Source organism: Dryobates pubescens, chromosome Z, assembly GCF_014839835.1.
Source record: "Dryobates pubescens isolate bDryPub1 chromosome Z, bDryPub1.pri, whole genome shotgun sequence".
Taxonomy (NCBI): Eukaryota; Metazoa; Chordata; class Aves; order Piciformes; family Picidae; genus Dryobates; species Dryobates pubescens.
The window spans coordinates 114,129,336-114,145,524 of NC_071657.1; the positions used below are offsets into that span (position 1 = coordinate 114,129,336).

General features: G+C 39.1%; 1 protein-coding gene across 3 annotated transcripts in view; it reads left to right on the plus strand.

Moving 5' to 3' along the window:
- UPF2 (UPF2 regulator of nonsense mediated mRNA decay) overlaps positions 1 to 16,189 on the plus strand; it is a 67,624-nt gene that overhangs the window by 44,264 nt on the left and 7,171 nt on the right. For 2 of the 3 annotated variants that reach the window (XM_054178130.1, XM_054178129.1), the window contains exons 16-21: positions 471 to 610; positions 2,329 to 2,433; positions 3,289 to 3,387; positions 4,558 to 4,725; positions 9,743 to 9,884; positions 13,490 to 13,610. In XM_054178130.1, the coding sequence (XP_054034105.1) occupies positions 471 to 610; positions 2,329 to 2,433; positions 3,289 to 3,387; positions 4,558 to 4,725; positions 9,743 to 9,884; positions 13,490 to 13,610 (775 nt within the window). Of the gene's footprint in view, positions 1 to 470; positions 611 to 2,328; positions 2,434 to 3,288; positions 3,388 to 4,557; positions 4,726 to 9,742; positions 9,885 to 13,489; positions 13,615 to 16,189 lie in introns of those variants that run through there. The other variant, XM_054178131.1, reaches the window with a different exon arrangement.

Consider the following 16,189-nt stretch of genomic DNA (forward strand, 5'->3'; position numbering starts at 1 on the left):
TTGGAGAAGAGAACCAGAAAGGGTTGTTATAGTGAGAAAACATGTTTCAAAACTGTTAACTGACAGTAGTTTGAAGTACCAAAACTCAGACTGCAGGGGCTTGGTGTCCTCTGGGCTCTGCTAGTTTCACAGAGCATCTGTAATTTAGTACTGTAATCTGTAATTTTCAGTGTATGCTTCAGTAAGGTTGCACTTTTAGTTTGAGGATATTTTGATGCAGTTTGTGCCAATGCATGTCCTCGATGGCTCTTCTATGGGAGACTTAAAACATTATGGAGCATGTTCTCCTCTTTTTCTAGCAGGGAAATGCTTACCCTTTACATGTATGGTAACCGTATAGACAATGTTTTATTCAGGAGTCAAATATTACAACCGCTGGAAGTTTTAGTGTCCAGTGAAAATGGACTTCTAGAGTGGTTGTGTTCTAATTGTCCTACAATTATATTTCTTTCTCTTTTCCTATATTTTAGGCATTGTGAATGACAAAGAATCCAAAGATTCCATTACAGAAGGAGAGAATCTTGAAGAGGATGAAGAAGAGGAAGAAGGTGGAGCTGAGACAGAGGAGCAATCTGGAAATGAAAGTGAAGTAAATGAGCCAGAAGAAGAGGTGAACTTAGTAATTTACCTTGCTTCTCATAAAAAGAATTAGTAATCAATATTTTGATTACTGATCACTTTCTGAAGCTGTCCTAACCCATCACAGAGTTAGCAGGTGAAATGTGGCTGTGCACAGTCCAGTCAGAACTCTGAGGCTTATTCCAGAGAAGTTATGGCAGAAGCTTGAACCTGACAGCTTTGCTCAGGGTACATGCTGCTTCTCAATAAAAATATGCCTTCAGTTTTTTGGCATAAAAACACTTTCAGTTAATTTTCTTTATCTGTTGTAGAAGCAAATGTATTGACTAGATGTCACCGCATTCATGTAGGAAAAATACCAGGTGTTCTGAGTATGCCTGTATAATCTGAATAAAGAAGAGATTTATGGAGCATAACAACCTTCCTTGTTTACTGTGCCAATATTTTGAATAAGAAATAGTGGAGCCAATAAAGAAAGACATTACATAGAAATTCTAACTTGTCACTATGACACAGCAAAGTTGACAGGATAATGGTAGCCTTATGAGAAAATGAGTTCACCGAGGAAACAGGAAACACCTTTTTCTCCTTATGCTTGGGTTGATTGGTTTACCAGTAAGCTTTCTTTCAGCTTTTGTTTCTCAGTATTAAAGTTCCTGAAATTTGGCTTTGTTTGTGCCTTGCCCAACATGCTAATATGATTAGAATCTTAAGTGGTTGGGCAGTTGGGAAGAGATCTCTAGTGATCTTGTCCATGCTCCTTCTGTCAAAGCAGTGTCACTTACAGCAGGTTGCCTGAGGCTGTCCAATTAAGTTTTGTGTATCTTCAAGGATGCGGACTTGTGTTTCAGTGTTCAAACTCTTACCACAGTCAAGAAGGCTTTTTTCCTTACATTTAAATGAAATGTTTTATCTTGTAGCCATTGCCTCTGTATCTGTCACTGGGCACCAATAAGAGAGTGACTCCATCTTCACTCTCTCCCTTCAGGCATTACACACACTGAGATCTCCCCCTCCCCCAAGCTTTCTGTTCTCCAGACTAAACAGTGCCACCCCTCTCAGCGTCTTCTCCTATGGCAGATGCTGCAGTCCTTTGATCATCATCGTGGCCTGTTACTGGACTCATTCCAGTATGTCTGTGTCTGTCTTTTACTGGGGAACTCAAAGCTGGGTGCAGCACTCCAGGTGTGCCTTGCCAGTGCTCATCAAGGCAGTTAGGCCTCATTTGACCTGTGTACAGCTCTGTGGTGTTGACAGCACTTTTCCTAATGCAGCTCAGTCAGCTGCCTTGGTTGCAAGGGTACACCGCTGGTTCTTGGTCACTTGTCCCACCAGGATGCCACTTCCTTCGCTGCCAAGCTGCTTTCCACAGGGGCAGCCTCCAGCCTGTCCTGGTGAATGGAGTTGTAGCACTTCAGGTGCAGCACTGCATTTCTGTCCATTGAAATTCTTGAGTTCTTGTCAGTCCATTCCTCCAGTGTGCTGGTTCCCTCTGAGACGCAGCACACCCACCTGGTGTATCAGCTACTGCTCCCTGTATTCTGCTGTGTGTTTCTGAAAATGTCAGATGAAGCTAAGTGAGTTCACACAGAAACATTAAATACAGGCCATAGCAAACACATCTGCTAGAAGTGAACTTGAACAGAACAGGTTCTGATTGGGAGAGGGTAGAAAATGAGCCTGAAAGAAATCAGATGCAAGTTCTCTTTTGTTTTAAAACCATCAGAAGTTATTAATTGAATGTTTCAGGAGGGCTCTGACAATGAGGAGGAGGAAGGTGAAGAAGAGGAGGAGGAAAACACGGATTACCTTACAGACTCCAATAAGGAAAATGAAACTGATGAGGAGAATACAGTATGTATTGCAGCTTCAGATAAGGGAATTGACTTCTGACTCGTTGGTTTGGTGTTTGTTGGGGTTTTTTTGGTGTGTTTTTTCTGAATGTTTTTTGCCTATGCTACTTGTAACATATCTGAAGCAAGAACACTCCCTGTTTATAGTTTATTTTTATATTTGCAAGCTTCGTTACTACCTTCTGCAAATATTTATGCTGTCAACTTTTACTGCTATATTTTTTTTCACAGGACCATGCACTTGCACAGGTTGATAGATTGGAATAGGTTGCATAAATGATGGGTTTGCAGTGCCAGTGTTGGTAACAAACTAGATCTCAAAACTGAAAAGGACACAGACCAAGAAGTGCAGAAATTTCTAAAATATGAATTTGGGATTGGCAGATGCAGAAGAACCCATCCAGTTGAGCCTGAATTGCAGTTACATAGTGAAGGAAGTAATAATTGTTACAGAACAATGTGGTGAGGTGCTGACCTTAAACATTTTTGTTGTCGTGTGCTCTCCAAATAGTGAAGGATAGTATTTGTCCTGAAAAGACTATTTGACTTAATGGACTTGAGGGGAAAAAAATAATTAGTTTAGATGTGGTAGTGATGGAGAGCTTTCCTTGTAGTGTTGCTGTATCTAGAACGTGTACATACAGCTCTGTACATAGACGCTATGATGTGAGAGGTTTTGTGAGTGGCCACAATAAAGTTAAAATCAGGAAAAAGTTCAAGGAAATAATCCAGGCTGAAAAGATTTCTTTTATGTATCATACAGAAGCAAAGATATTTTTCCACTTACTTCTAGGCTGAATATTTGTATTTCTGAAACTAATGTAATTAAAGTTGGTTGTTTTTCCAACTGCAATAGGAAGTAATGATTAAAGGAGGAGGACTTAAGCATGTCCCTTGTGCAGAAGATGAGGACTTTATTCAGGCACTGGATAAAATGATGCTGGAAAATCTTCAGGTATAAATATTTACTTCCTGAAATTAATGTAGTTTGTGGTAGAGCTGACTGTATTAGATTATTTTTTTATTATTATTACGTAAGTGATAAATGCTTAGCTTACCACATTAAAGAACATGGTTGTGGCCTCTTCTCTGCAATTGACAACATTGGTCAAGTGCATTTTTAGTAAAATAGTTAATTGTATTGTTTACCCAGTGACTACAAGACATGCTGCCATATATTTTGCTGGATGAATAATAACTGCATCAGATATTATCACAGAATCACCAAGGTTGGAAGAGACCTCAAAGATCATCAAGTCCAACCTGTCACCACAGACCTTATGACTAAACCATGGCACCAAGTGCTACGTCCAATCCCCTCTTGAACACCTCCAGGGATGGTGACTCCACCACCTCCCTGGGCAGCCCATTCCAATGACTAATGACTCTCTCAGTGAAGAACTTTCTCCTCACCTCGAGCTTAAACTTCCCCTGGTGCAGCTTGGGACTGTGTCCTCTTGTTCTGGTGCTGGTTGCCTGGGAGAAGAGACCAATGCCCTCCTGGCTACAACCACCCTTCAGGTAGTTGTAGACAGCAGTAAGGTCTCCCTTGAGCCTCCTCTTTTCCAGGCTAAACAATCCCAGCTCCCTCAGCCTCTCCTTGTAGGGTTTGTGCTCGAGGCCTCTCACCAGCCTTGTTGCCCTTCTCTGGACATGTTCAAGAGTCTCAATGTCCTCCTTAAACTGATGCACTACTTTAGACTATCCAAGCCCAGGTTGCAATGTATTTAAAATGTAGCTGAATTTAAATTTATGTAACATCTGGTAAATAATTATGAGCATATAACAGGCTTTGTATGATAAATACATTAGTAAGATGCTGAAAAGTAAATCTTGTATGTAGAGTGTCCATTCTCAAGTGTGTCTAACCAAGCCTCTAGATTTCTTTTCTTAAAAGGTTATCTGAAATTTCTGTAGAATGTGAAATAATCTGTCCTGTAACTTTCTTCACAAGCAAGGAAACCAAAGGAAAATGTGATTAAGGCCTAGTACACTTACTTATATACTATCATGTTTTTCTGAATGTGTAGACTTTTCTCAGTCATGAAAATATGAATGTTGGCAGGATGACATTTATAGCATTTGATCATTGATAGAATTATCATGTTTGCTCTTCTTTTAATAGCAACGGAGTGGTGAGTCTGTTAAAGTACATCAATTGGATGTCGCTATTCCTCTGCATCTCAAAAGTCAGCTCAAGAAGGGGCCACCACTTGGAGGTGGGGAGGGAGAGTCAGAATCTGGAGACACAATGCCATTTGTCATGTTAACACGTAAAGGCAACAAACAGCAGGTAAGAGTTTATATAAGGTATAGATATTGCTTCACCAAATAATCCTTCTAGTTTATTGCAAGTCATACTCTGACTTTTGAAGTCATGGATTTTTTTTTATTTCCGTATGTTTTTCTAGGCTGAGATTCAGACAACTAAACTTTGATAAGTAGAAAATACCATACATAGTTTCTTGGACTTCTTGATTGTTAATAAAATCACATAGAATTCTGTGGTTAAATGATGCCAGTTGTAGTGATTACACCAGTAGGTTGGTGCTGTGTCTTGTATATATTTTTAAATACATTTGTGGAAGATGCATAGATGCAGTTGGTGGACTGCTGGTGAATGTTGAAAGGAGTAGGATGTATAAACTAGTTTTCCAGAACTGTCAAGATTATTTAGATTTTTCCAAAAACACTTTCCACTTCAAATGAAGATACATGGCATTTGCTAAATTCCATTTCCTATATAACTGCCACGTGGCTGAATTTCTTTAAACATGCAAAAAAAGTCGTCATGTCTTAAGACATTTTTAGGGGACTATTTTAGGATGTATTGAGTGAATCTCTCAGAGAAACTTGAATGTAAATTATGTTAAAACAAATCAGCCCCTTGTGCCATGCAGCCAAGCTATATATTTGTCTTGGCTCTCTTCTCCAGTATATGTTTGAATTTTCCTAGGTCAGCAAATGCATAGTATACAAATGAATACCCAACACATTCCACATACATTCCTAGTCATGATTTAGGTATTTTAAAGAAAAATTTTGATTCTGTAAGTAGATGATGAAAACAAATGTCTGAGTTCCTATGGAAAGCAAAACCAAGGGATTGTTCAGTTCTGTACCCTCCAAGTGTGACTTTTACCTCAGTTGTGACAGTAGTGTAACATTTCAGGTATACAAACCTAAAGTAGTCTTTTTCTGCCTTCATGTGAAAGAAGTATCAAAAATCCATGTAAAGAGGGAGAGGGTCTCCTGTAAAACACTTGAACTAGTGAGTGTGTGCTGTGCTAAGTGCTTTGAAAGGGTAAGTGGTGGTACCTGTTTGAGTGGACACATACATGTTTGCATTTAGCAGCAATGATAAGCTGGTTTCCTTACTACACTTATTTGGTTATTCTGTTTTCCTGGAACTTGTATATTATACAGAAAGTCCTACAGAAGTTTTGAGTGGGGAATTTTAACTGTTGCCATTGGGCTGAGGAGGAGTTTAGGAGAGCTCTATTAAAAAAGAAATTGGTTAGCTTTTTCAAGAAAATTTACTGGGAGTACTGGTAGTGTACAAGAATTTTAGGATCTTCAGTGTGAGGGGAAAATAGTGCCAACGTGTGGGTTAGGAAGAAAGGAGAACTTGTTCAGGAGTTTTTCCTGCTCCTCCCCCAATATTTGGTTTTGGGAGTAGGCTCTTCCTGCCAAAACTCCTCTCAGTGTTTCTAGAATCGTAGAAAACAGTTGCTTCATAGATTGCTTCAGTTCTTGAGTGAATGAAAGGCTTCTTTGTCCAGAATTTTGTATTAAGGAAAAAAAAATCTTGGTAGTCAGTTTTAATAGAAAAAATAAGCAGGAAAGAGGTGGAGTTGAAAAGAAAATTATTCCTTCTCACAGTACTTTATTTTAAATCTGTAAGCAGAATATGCACAGAATTTTGAAGTAAGGATGCACACTTTACTGTGAAGTTGTGGTAGTTTTAGGCTATGTCTTGAAAAATGTTGGGGGGAGAACTTTCAACTCACCACAGAAGTTACAGCTGTAAACTCAGTCAAAAGGAGTTTACAGACAACCAGGAAGGCTGTAAGTAACTTCTCATCTGCACAGTCACTGCAGTGATAAGCATTGCCACCTCACTATGCCATCAACCCGATCACCTGCGATGTTAGCAGTTGCTTTGGTCTTTGTGTTCTTTGTCAACAGTGCTGTTGAAACTAGAAATTTTCACCATTAGAAAGTACTGATGGAAATGAAACATTGGGTGCTTCTTTCCAGAGGATAGTTGAGGTCTTGTCCCCAGATAGCTAGTTTGCATGTCAGTGTTCAGCCAGATGTTAGTGGCGTACTGACAACTAGTTTGGTTTTTTTGAAGCAGCTATTTACCAACAGGAAGCTAATAGTAACAAGTACATCATATATCATCTTTTTTTGTCACAGTGGAATTTACAGAAACAGGCAGTAGCAAAGATACTGTGAGGGCCTGTGCCTTGCAGTAAATGGCTGGGGCGTTCCATCTGTCAGCTATAGAAAAGAGGTTATGTGACAAAGCTTACACAACCCATAGTAGAACTGAACATGGTTATTGGCAATTAGGCTACAGCTCTGAGGCTTGTTCGTAAGCCATGAGAGAGCAAGGAGAAATAAATGTTGCCGTCCTAAGGGATCAGAGCTGAGATCTATCTAATATCATTTGGTGTTTTCTGAATCAGTTCATGCTACCTGGCATAATGAAGCTGAGATTTAGTGGGGGGAAAAAAGCCAGCTAGTGTCAAGAAGTTTGGTTAGTACCCAAGACAGAAGATTTCTTCTTGTTTAAAAGATTCTTTAGCAAGGTCCCATGAAAGAACAGCAATATCTATGGAATGGTCAAGACTGTCCTTGAATGTAGAATTTTTTCTTAGTGATGCTTTTATGAAACTTGTAATCCAGTCCTCTGATCATTTTTCATCTTCAGTTGCCATGTTCTAAGTGAAGCCCTCAAAAATATCCAAGACATGGGGACAGAACATAAGGGCTTGATGCAGCTTTTCACTATTGGTAAATGGGAAATGTTTTGTTTGCTCAGAAATCATGTCCTTTAGTAATTGTCATCAGTGACTTGATTACAGATGGCAACTGTCTGATTGCCTTGAGATAGTGACTCAGTGATATTTTGTTAATTACCAGTCTGGGGTTTGTATCAGTTTTTTCTTTTGCACCCTTCTATGCTTTCCTTTTTTCCTACTCACAGCCCCCTGTATATAAACACCAATCCCATTAAGCTGATAAATCCATAAAACAGATCAAATTGGAAGGGCATACTAAGATGGCTGAGATGCTTAATGGTGAAGCTAAAGACAGGGTTTTATCATGAAGTGCTACAAATGGGTTAGTTATTTGTGCAGTTTGCTTAACGCTCATTTGACAGTGTCTGGGAACATGCATAGCATGGTCAGTAATAAGTAACTAAAGCTTAATTTTCCACAGGCATTTCAGGAACTTTCTTTTTTTTATTCTTCTCCACACACCTTAACAGCAAACTTGTTCAATACAATATGCTGTTACTCTTTCTCCCTCCCAAAAAAACCAAAAAGCAAACCCCACAACCATTTGCCTGGTTTGTGTCACCTAAATAAGTCTTGTAGTTGATAGATCTGCTGTTATACCCAGGTTTTTCTCAAGTCTTTGCAAGAGTCTGTGTTAGTAATTTCAACCAGCTTACTTTCACATGTTGCATCATCTCACACTCATTTGCTGCTAGTTGGGTATCTATCTCATAGATACCTTGAGATTTCTTATAATTAATTTCATTAAACACTTCTATACACAGTGAGGATTTTACTGTATACCTTCACAACAGAGGTTTTGATAATGTAGCTTTATATCTGTGGCTTTTGGCATTGTAGCAGGAAAGAACAACAGAACAAGAGGACACAGTCTCAAGCTGCACCAGGGGAGGTTCAGGCTGGATGTTAGGAAGTTGTTCTTCACAGAATTATTTGCCATTGGAATGGGCTGCCCTGGGAGGTGGTGGAGTCACCATCGCTGGAGGTGTTTGGAAGGAGACTGCATGAGGCACTTGGTGCTGTGGTTTAGTTGATTAGATGGTGTTGGGTTGGACTTGATGATCTTACAGGTCTTTTCCAGCCTGGTTAATTATAATTCTAACATTGAGAAACTTAATTCTTTTTCAGTGGAAATAGATCTCAGATGACAAGAGCAAGAAGCAGGATTCAGAGTAGTTCATGGAATATTGAGTGATTATTCTTAAATGCATTTCTTCCAGCACAGAAATATTTATTTGTAATGGATGTGCAGTTGAAGGAGGAAGTTAAATTCTTCTAAGCATGTTCACACAGGGATTTTGGAAAACAATCATTTCAGTTGCAGATGAGGTGAAGAATCACTTCTGTTTCAGAACAATTGTAAAAACATTTTCTCTGAAAATAAAAACTTGGGGTTTTTCAGTCTGAGTATCTCAGCTGTTGAAGGAGTATGAAGTTTGTCTTTAATGTAGCTTATGGCAAATAACAATGTGTTGAATGTGTGGTGTGGGGGAGGAGGAAAATACTGAATTTGACTCCACAGTTGTTTCCAAACTAATAAGCAGTGCTGTGGAGTTAGAATTACTCTAAAATTACCCGCCAAGGAATGGTGGAAGACATCTGAAATACTTGGAGTGTTTCTCCTCTCTTATCACAAAAGGTAACAGTAGAAATTCTGGTTTGGGGCTTCATCTCACTGTAAGTTAGAGACCTTTGGAAGGAGGTGCAGCTTTCTGAGCCAGTTATGGTGCTTTTATCTCAAGACTGTGGTAACTCACTGTGAGGGCATTGGCTTGTATGCAAACAGGGAATAAAGCATATAGCTATGAGTTGTGGGGAAAGTTCATCAGTTTAGTTCCCACAAATACTGTGGGTAATAGCCTTTTACCTTAGCAGTACATCCTTTTTTCTATGTTCTCTGTCTTCAGGAGGTCTTGTATTTGCTTATGCTTGTTTAAAAAAAAACAAACACAACAAACAATGCAACAAAAACATGAAACCAAACAAAAACCCCCAACAGAACTGAACAAAGCAAAAGCACCACACCCAAACACAAAACAGACCAGAGCAAACAAAAGCAACAACCACCACCAAACCACAAAAAAACCCCCAAAAAACCCCCCCACAAACTCCAAACCAAAACCACCAACAAATAAACACGAAAACCCCCAACCAAACCAACACACTTTCCAGTAGAAACTTGCAATAACCTAGAAATAGCCATAACCCATCTGTATTTCAGATTATTTTGTGTGGCGTTTATTTCCCTGTGATGTGCACTTAAATGTCTTTTCTTTACAGTTTAAGATCCTAAATGTACCAATGTCTTCTCAACTTGCTGCAAACCACTGGAACCAACAGCAAGCTGAACAGGAAGAGAGAATGAGGATGAAAAAGCTCACTTTGGATATCAATGAACGGCAAGAACAAGAGGACTACCAGGGTAAGAAAAATCGCCAAATATGTAGTTACTATTTTCTGGGGACCTTTCTTGGCTCTATGGAAATGTAATTTGTGATAATTTGAAGGTCAGGTTCTGAATAGTGATTTGCAATACTGTGTTTTAGCCTCCGTCATTAATTATTTACTCCTTAGTCTCCTTGCTTAGAGAAATTCTCACAGATCTTCCATAAAAGGGAGTTTTCAAGTAGGCCTCAAATATCAGCATTCCCATTTATTTTGGGAAAGGGAGAACTGAAATTGAAAATAAGGTAACACAAAATTATATGGATATCTGTGGTATTGTCTCCATTACTGCAAGACAGTAGAGTTGGGTACAAGAGGAACTTAATCTGTGCAACTTAAACTTTTTTTAGATATTATTAATATTTTAAATACCTATTATTATTATGCAGAATCTTCATCAGTCCAAAAAATACTAAGAAATAACTTTCATAAATAAAAGCTGTCAACTCAGCTTCATATTGTGAAAGGTTCTAAGAGTGCTAGAGATGTCAAGTGTAAGAATACATGAAGACAACGAGGTGTCATACCTATCTTTAAAAATCAAATGATCTGATTTGTAAATGAGACATTTTGGAACCTGGAGACATTGAAGCAGACAGTTAATACAATGTGGCCTATAGCCCCTGAACTGGTGCTCTCCATGTGTTTTGTTTTCAAGTGGTTTGTTGTTGGTTGCTTTCTGTCACACAGATTTTCTTGGCTTGTGTGCTTGTAAACAAAACCAGACCAACAGATCTGCTGGTATTCAGTTCTTAGTTTAGTATTTCCATTTCATGTCTCCATAGTTCTTGCTTTTTTTAAATTTTTTTTTTTTTTTAAGCTGCTGTAGTCTGGTGTTAATCACAGTATAAGTGATGAATTAGCAGGAAATCTCATTAAAAGTATTTAGTGAAAGGTCGTTGTTCATCAAGAAATGGGAAATTTAAATTAAACCATCTCTAATTCTAAACCCACTATGGAATCTAAGACGGGTTTCAGAACTTTGATAGTACAAGAGCTGAACTTGGAGTATTTTTCCAGGGTGTCCACAGAGCTTTGAAATGGTAACTCAATATATTCTTAGTATTAAATGTTGTAAGCAGCTTAAAAACTTCTGAGACACTTCCCTCGTATAAAGCCCACTTGTGAAAAAGGAAGAGAAGCAGTAGACACTAGAATTAGACTTGTAAGTGCTTCTCTCAGACTTTCTGTGTTGGTGTGTGTTTGTTTTTTTCTCCTTTATGATATTTCAGATATTTTTACTGGTCAAGCTATTTGGGGGGTTTATGCCTTGTCATTCAACTTTGTTGCTATCTTTAAAATTGGCCTATTTCATGTAGGATGTTATTGTCAGGAATTGTGCTTCTCACGCAGAATAGGAGGATCACTTGGATTTTGTCCAGAAATCAGACAACTGCTACCAGTTGATAACCAGTAACAGGCAGTTATATTTTGTGTTTTTTAACTTCCTCATAGATTGTTGAGATGCTGTGTATAAAGTAGGAAAATACCTATGGGAGAAATAACTTCTTCTTTTTTAAAAGTAGATATCAATTATGAAAAACAGTTGTTGATTATTTTTCTTTATTAACTTATACAGTAAAACCAAACTAAAAATGACCTTTTTATCAGGTTAAATTAAATGAGCCATGGTGCATTCCAATTTGGAACTATTCTTTATTTAGATTTGTATAGCTGATTTTATCTTTTGAAGAGCCAGCTTGCCTGTAACAAGTTGGTGCTTACCCGTTGAAAGAAAGAGTTGGTTTTAAATTTCTGTTTCAAGCTTTGAAGTTTTCAAGGAAAGAAGTCTCAATTTCTGAAAGAATGCCTCAGGGTTATCACATTTACAAGTACATTTAGGTTTGGTGTTTTTGTTTTGTTTTCATCTGCTCAGGGTAGCTAATAGGTGAAAATTGACCAATATACCTCAAAGTAGTATCAGATAGTAATTAAATATTTCATTGGTGTTTATTAATGATTCTTCATTTAGACTACTATTTTTCTGTATAGTTTTTTTAATCACCAGAGCCAAAGATGAATGACATACTTTCCACCTAGCTAATACACCCTGCTTTTGCCACTTCTTCCTTTTGTCCTCTGTATTACTCAACTTCTCAGTAACTGACTTTTCACAAACCCCAATGCTTTTTCACCTGCGGTGTGGAAAACGGGAGACAGGCATGTACACACTTGCTTGTTCTCTGCTTGCTTCTAGCACCTGGCTGGCAATGTCCCATAATACCTTCTTATTTTCTTCCTGGGTCTTGTCATTGGCAGCAAAGATCTCTCCTGGCACACAGAATTGTTCTGAAGGATGTTGTTTCATGTTGTTTAGAAAAGTGGAGTGGTGGTGTGTTGAATGGCTTGCTCTGCTGTTTCCAGCTGTTTATAGGGGAGCATACAGAGCATGACTGCATGGTTTATTAACTGTTGACACCAATATTGTATCCCCATTTTCTTAATTTACTGAAAGCTTCATGTGCATTTGGTAAATGGCAAGAGAATCTCATTAGTGTCTCTGTTTTGCCCTGTGCAAGTCATTGTGAAACTAGTGGAAGTTTTGTTTCTAGCAGGTGATGGGTATGTGTCCCTGATGAGATTACCAGAGATTAGAGAACCAGACAAAGCAGACTTTCAAACATAATCTGTTTAACAGCTTATTCCACTTTTCCCCTTCATTTATCCCATCTGTTTGCTGAGCAGTGTAGTTTCTTGCACAGGTGGACTGTCAGAAATACTTTCCATTAGATGCACTAACATATGGGCAGAGGTTACATGAAGGTTCCTATCATGTATTTGTATTTCATAAAATATATATTATATTGGGTGTTTAATGACCATATCTTGACCTGGTAGAGAGCCATATTTATCATTTAAAAACAAGAAACTAGAATTTAGAAATCAAGTTGTACCAAATGTCAAAACATAATGCTTGCCTAGTGTAAACTGCCCAGAAGTTGTCCAGGGCTAAACTGGGGAGTGAACTGTTGGGCTTCTTTCTGTGTCCATCTATTTATTCCCACCAACAATAAAGTGACAAGTTCCATCCATGGGACAGCTGGTGCAATGTAGGTCAGCTGAGTCACCCTCTTCTCTGTGAAAGGATCCTATTATGGCTACCTTAGGTTTAAATACCTGTCTTGTCAATGCCTAATTTTAGGACAGGTTTCTTGCTGAGTCCTTAATTGGCAGCAACATTGTCCAACTGTTACTATTTCAGGATAGTTTAATGTTGTGGCTTCTCACACTGCTGTGAAGCTTTGTCCCTGGTCATTCATAAAGTGGTGGCTGATATGTTAAGAGGAGAAAAGATCACAGCTCATTTCTTTAAGCACCTGTGATGAAAACTCTTGCTGGAAGTTCCTTCTGTAAGAATATCTGGAAATCAAGTAGATATTCTGGGGTACCTTGGATTTGTCAAAGCTGTCTGTGCGATTTAGTAACTTCTAAAAATTCAGCTGTTATGGAATAACCCTAAAGTATAGCAAAATGTAAATGCAGTGCTGTTTTATTACATGGCAGTGAAATGTGCTTGTGGAAATCTCTTTCAAAAGATGTACAGAAAATGTAATTACCTTTTTTTCCTGTATGAAATTGCAGAAATGTTGCAGTCTCTGGCACAGCGTCCAGCTCCAGCAAATACTAACCGTGAACGACGGCCTCGTTACCAGCATCCAAAGGGAGCACCTAATGCAGATCTAATCTTTAAAACTGGTGGGAGGTAGGACAGTCTTCCTTTAAATGTGGTAATTCTGGTTGTAGGCAGGTAATTACCTTCATAATTGAAACAGATAATGATCTGGGTAGTGCAAGTGCATGTGTTAGTGGTTTCCATTCTAAAGCATTCTGTTAAAATACGGAGTAATGTTTTGTGCTTCTACCAGTGTCTGTAAATATGCCCTTGACAGAAGTTTGGAAGCTAGAGAATTAATTTTTTTCAGCTGTCAAGTGGCTGGTAGTCCAAGCCTCTATTTAGGGGAAAAGATGCAAGTCTTGCTTTCTCAGTGAGAGTGGGGAGGGGATACTCTGAAATACCTAGATTAATTCCTATAGTGCTTATTCAGTTCAGTGAGTCTGTGAGGTCTACCTCTGTGTTTAAAGCTCTGAATGGAAAGAAAATAAAGGCGGGGAGGAGGACATTTGATTTATGCCATGCAAGAGCATACCAAAAACAGTATTAACATGAAAAGAGCCATTGCAGGTTGCCTAATAGTTCTACAGCTTTAATATATGATCATGTGTCTCTTCTCACTCAGAGTAAGCTTGAGACTAAACTATTAAATTAACCCTCCAGCACAAATTTGAATAGAGTTTCAGGTGAAACACAGACTGCTTTCATGTTTCCCTTGTCTTTGCAAAGTGAATTTTGGAAGTGGATAGATGAGAGAGTTTACCTTCTAATGGGTCTGCGTTGTAAACTAGAAACGAGTTTATGTAAGAATCTTGTGTTACAATAGCATTGACCAACTTCTGGGTACATTTTCGTAGGCATTTTATAACTTGTTGATGATCACTCACTCTACTGGGATCCTGTACAGATACTGCTTGCATTAAAAAAAAAAAAACAAAACAGCTTTTCAATTATTTTTTTGTAAAGATTACTTTTTTATTTAACCAGATCTAGCTAAATAAAATGAGCAGTGCTGTCCACTTTGCTTTTTCATACCACTGGCCTAGTAATGTGGTAGAAATACAAACCATTCAGTTATACTCAATTGCTGTAATGCTTGCAGGTGTTTTATAAATTACTATGCAGTTTCCTCTTTCGTAGGATCATTTAGGTTGAAAAAGACCTTTAAGATCAAGTCCAACCCTTAGCCAAGCACTGACAAGAAACCCCTAAATCACGTCCCTTGGCACCATGCTCTCCAGGGAGGGTGACTCTACCACTTTCCTGGGCAGCCTGTTCCAGTACTCAACAACAGTTTCAGTGAAGAAATTGTTCCTCATGTTCAACCTAAACCTTCCCCTGCTGCAACTTGAAGCCATTTCTTCTTGTCCTATTCTTTGTTACCTGGGAAAGGAAATAAACTTGCACCTTTCTACAGCCTCTTTTCAGGTAGTTGTAGAGAGCAAGAAGGTCTCTCCTGAGCCACATTTTCTCCGGGTTAAACCACTCCACTTCCCTCAGCCAGTCCTCTTAAGATTTGTGCTCTAGACCCTTTGCCAGCTTTGCTGCCCTTCTTTGGTCATGCTTCGGCACTCCATGTCTGTCTTGGGAGGACCCCAGAACTGAATACAGTATTCAAGGTGTGGCCTTACCAGTTACCAGTACAGGAGGACAATGATCTCTCTACTCCTCTTGGCCACACTATTTGTGATACAAGCCAGGATACTGTTGGCCTTCTTGGCCATCTGGGCACACTACTGGCTCATGTTTAGCTGTCTGATGACCAAAACCTCTGGGTCCTTTGCTGCTGGGCAGCTTTCCAGCCACTCTTCCCAAGCCTGTAGTATTGCAAGGGGTTGTTGTGACCTGGCACTTTTTGTTGAACTTCATACAATTGGCTTTGTCCCATCAATCCAGCCTTTCCCAGATCCCTTTGTAGTGTCTCCCCAAGCAGATAAACTCTTGCACCTGAGTTGGTGTTGGCAGCAAATTTTACTGTGGGTGCATTTGATCCCCTCATCAAATCATTCCTAAAGGTAGTTAAAGAGAGCTGGGCCCAATACTGAGCCCTGGAGAACACCACTTGTGACCCACCACCAATTGGATATAACTCTGTTCACCACCACTCTTTGGGCCCAGACATGGAGCCAGTTTTTTACCCAGTGAAGGGTACACCCATCTGAGGCATGAGCAGCTGGGAAAATGCCATGGGAAAGTCATCTCTCCCAAATGCATCTGGTATGAGGAGCACACTGCAGTTTCTCTTAAGCATAGTAGCAAGACCAGTAGATGGGATATTGCAAAGGTTTTGGGTTTTTTTCGGTGGGTCTTTGGAAATCTTTTTATTTTCAAGTCTTTTAGGGAAAGCATAGTTTAAGACTTCAGTGTAAACAAGGACAAACATTGTCCAGCAAACACTTTAAGCAGTGTTTGCTTGCAAATAACTGTGCCATGCACTTGCAGTTCTGATGTAGTTTTGTATTATGTAATTTACTCTTTGTTCTTTTTAATCTGTAAGCTCCTTAGAGCAGGGACCAGGAGGTTTGCTTTAGCAGGAATATTTTATTTGTTGACTAGGGCAATGCTCAGGCTTGCAGTCAGGTTGAGCACGTAGTAGAAGGGCCGCAAAGATGATCCAAGGGTTGGTACACTGCTGTGAGGATAGGCTGAGGGAGCTGGAGTTCTTCAGC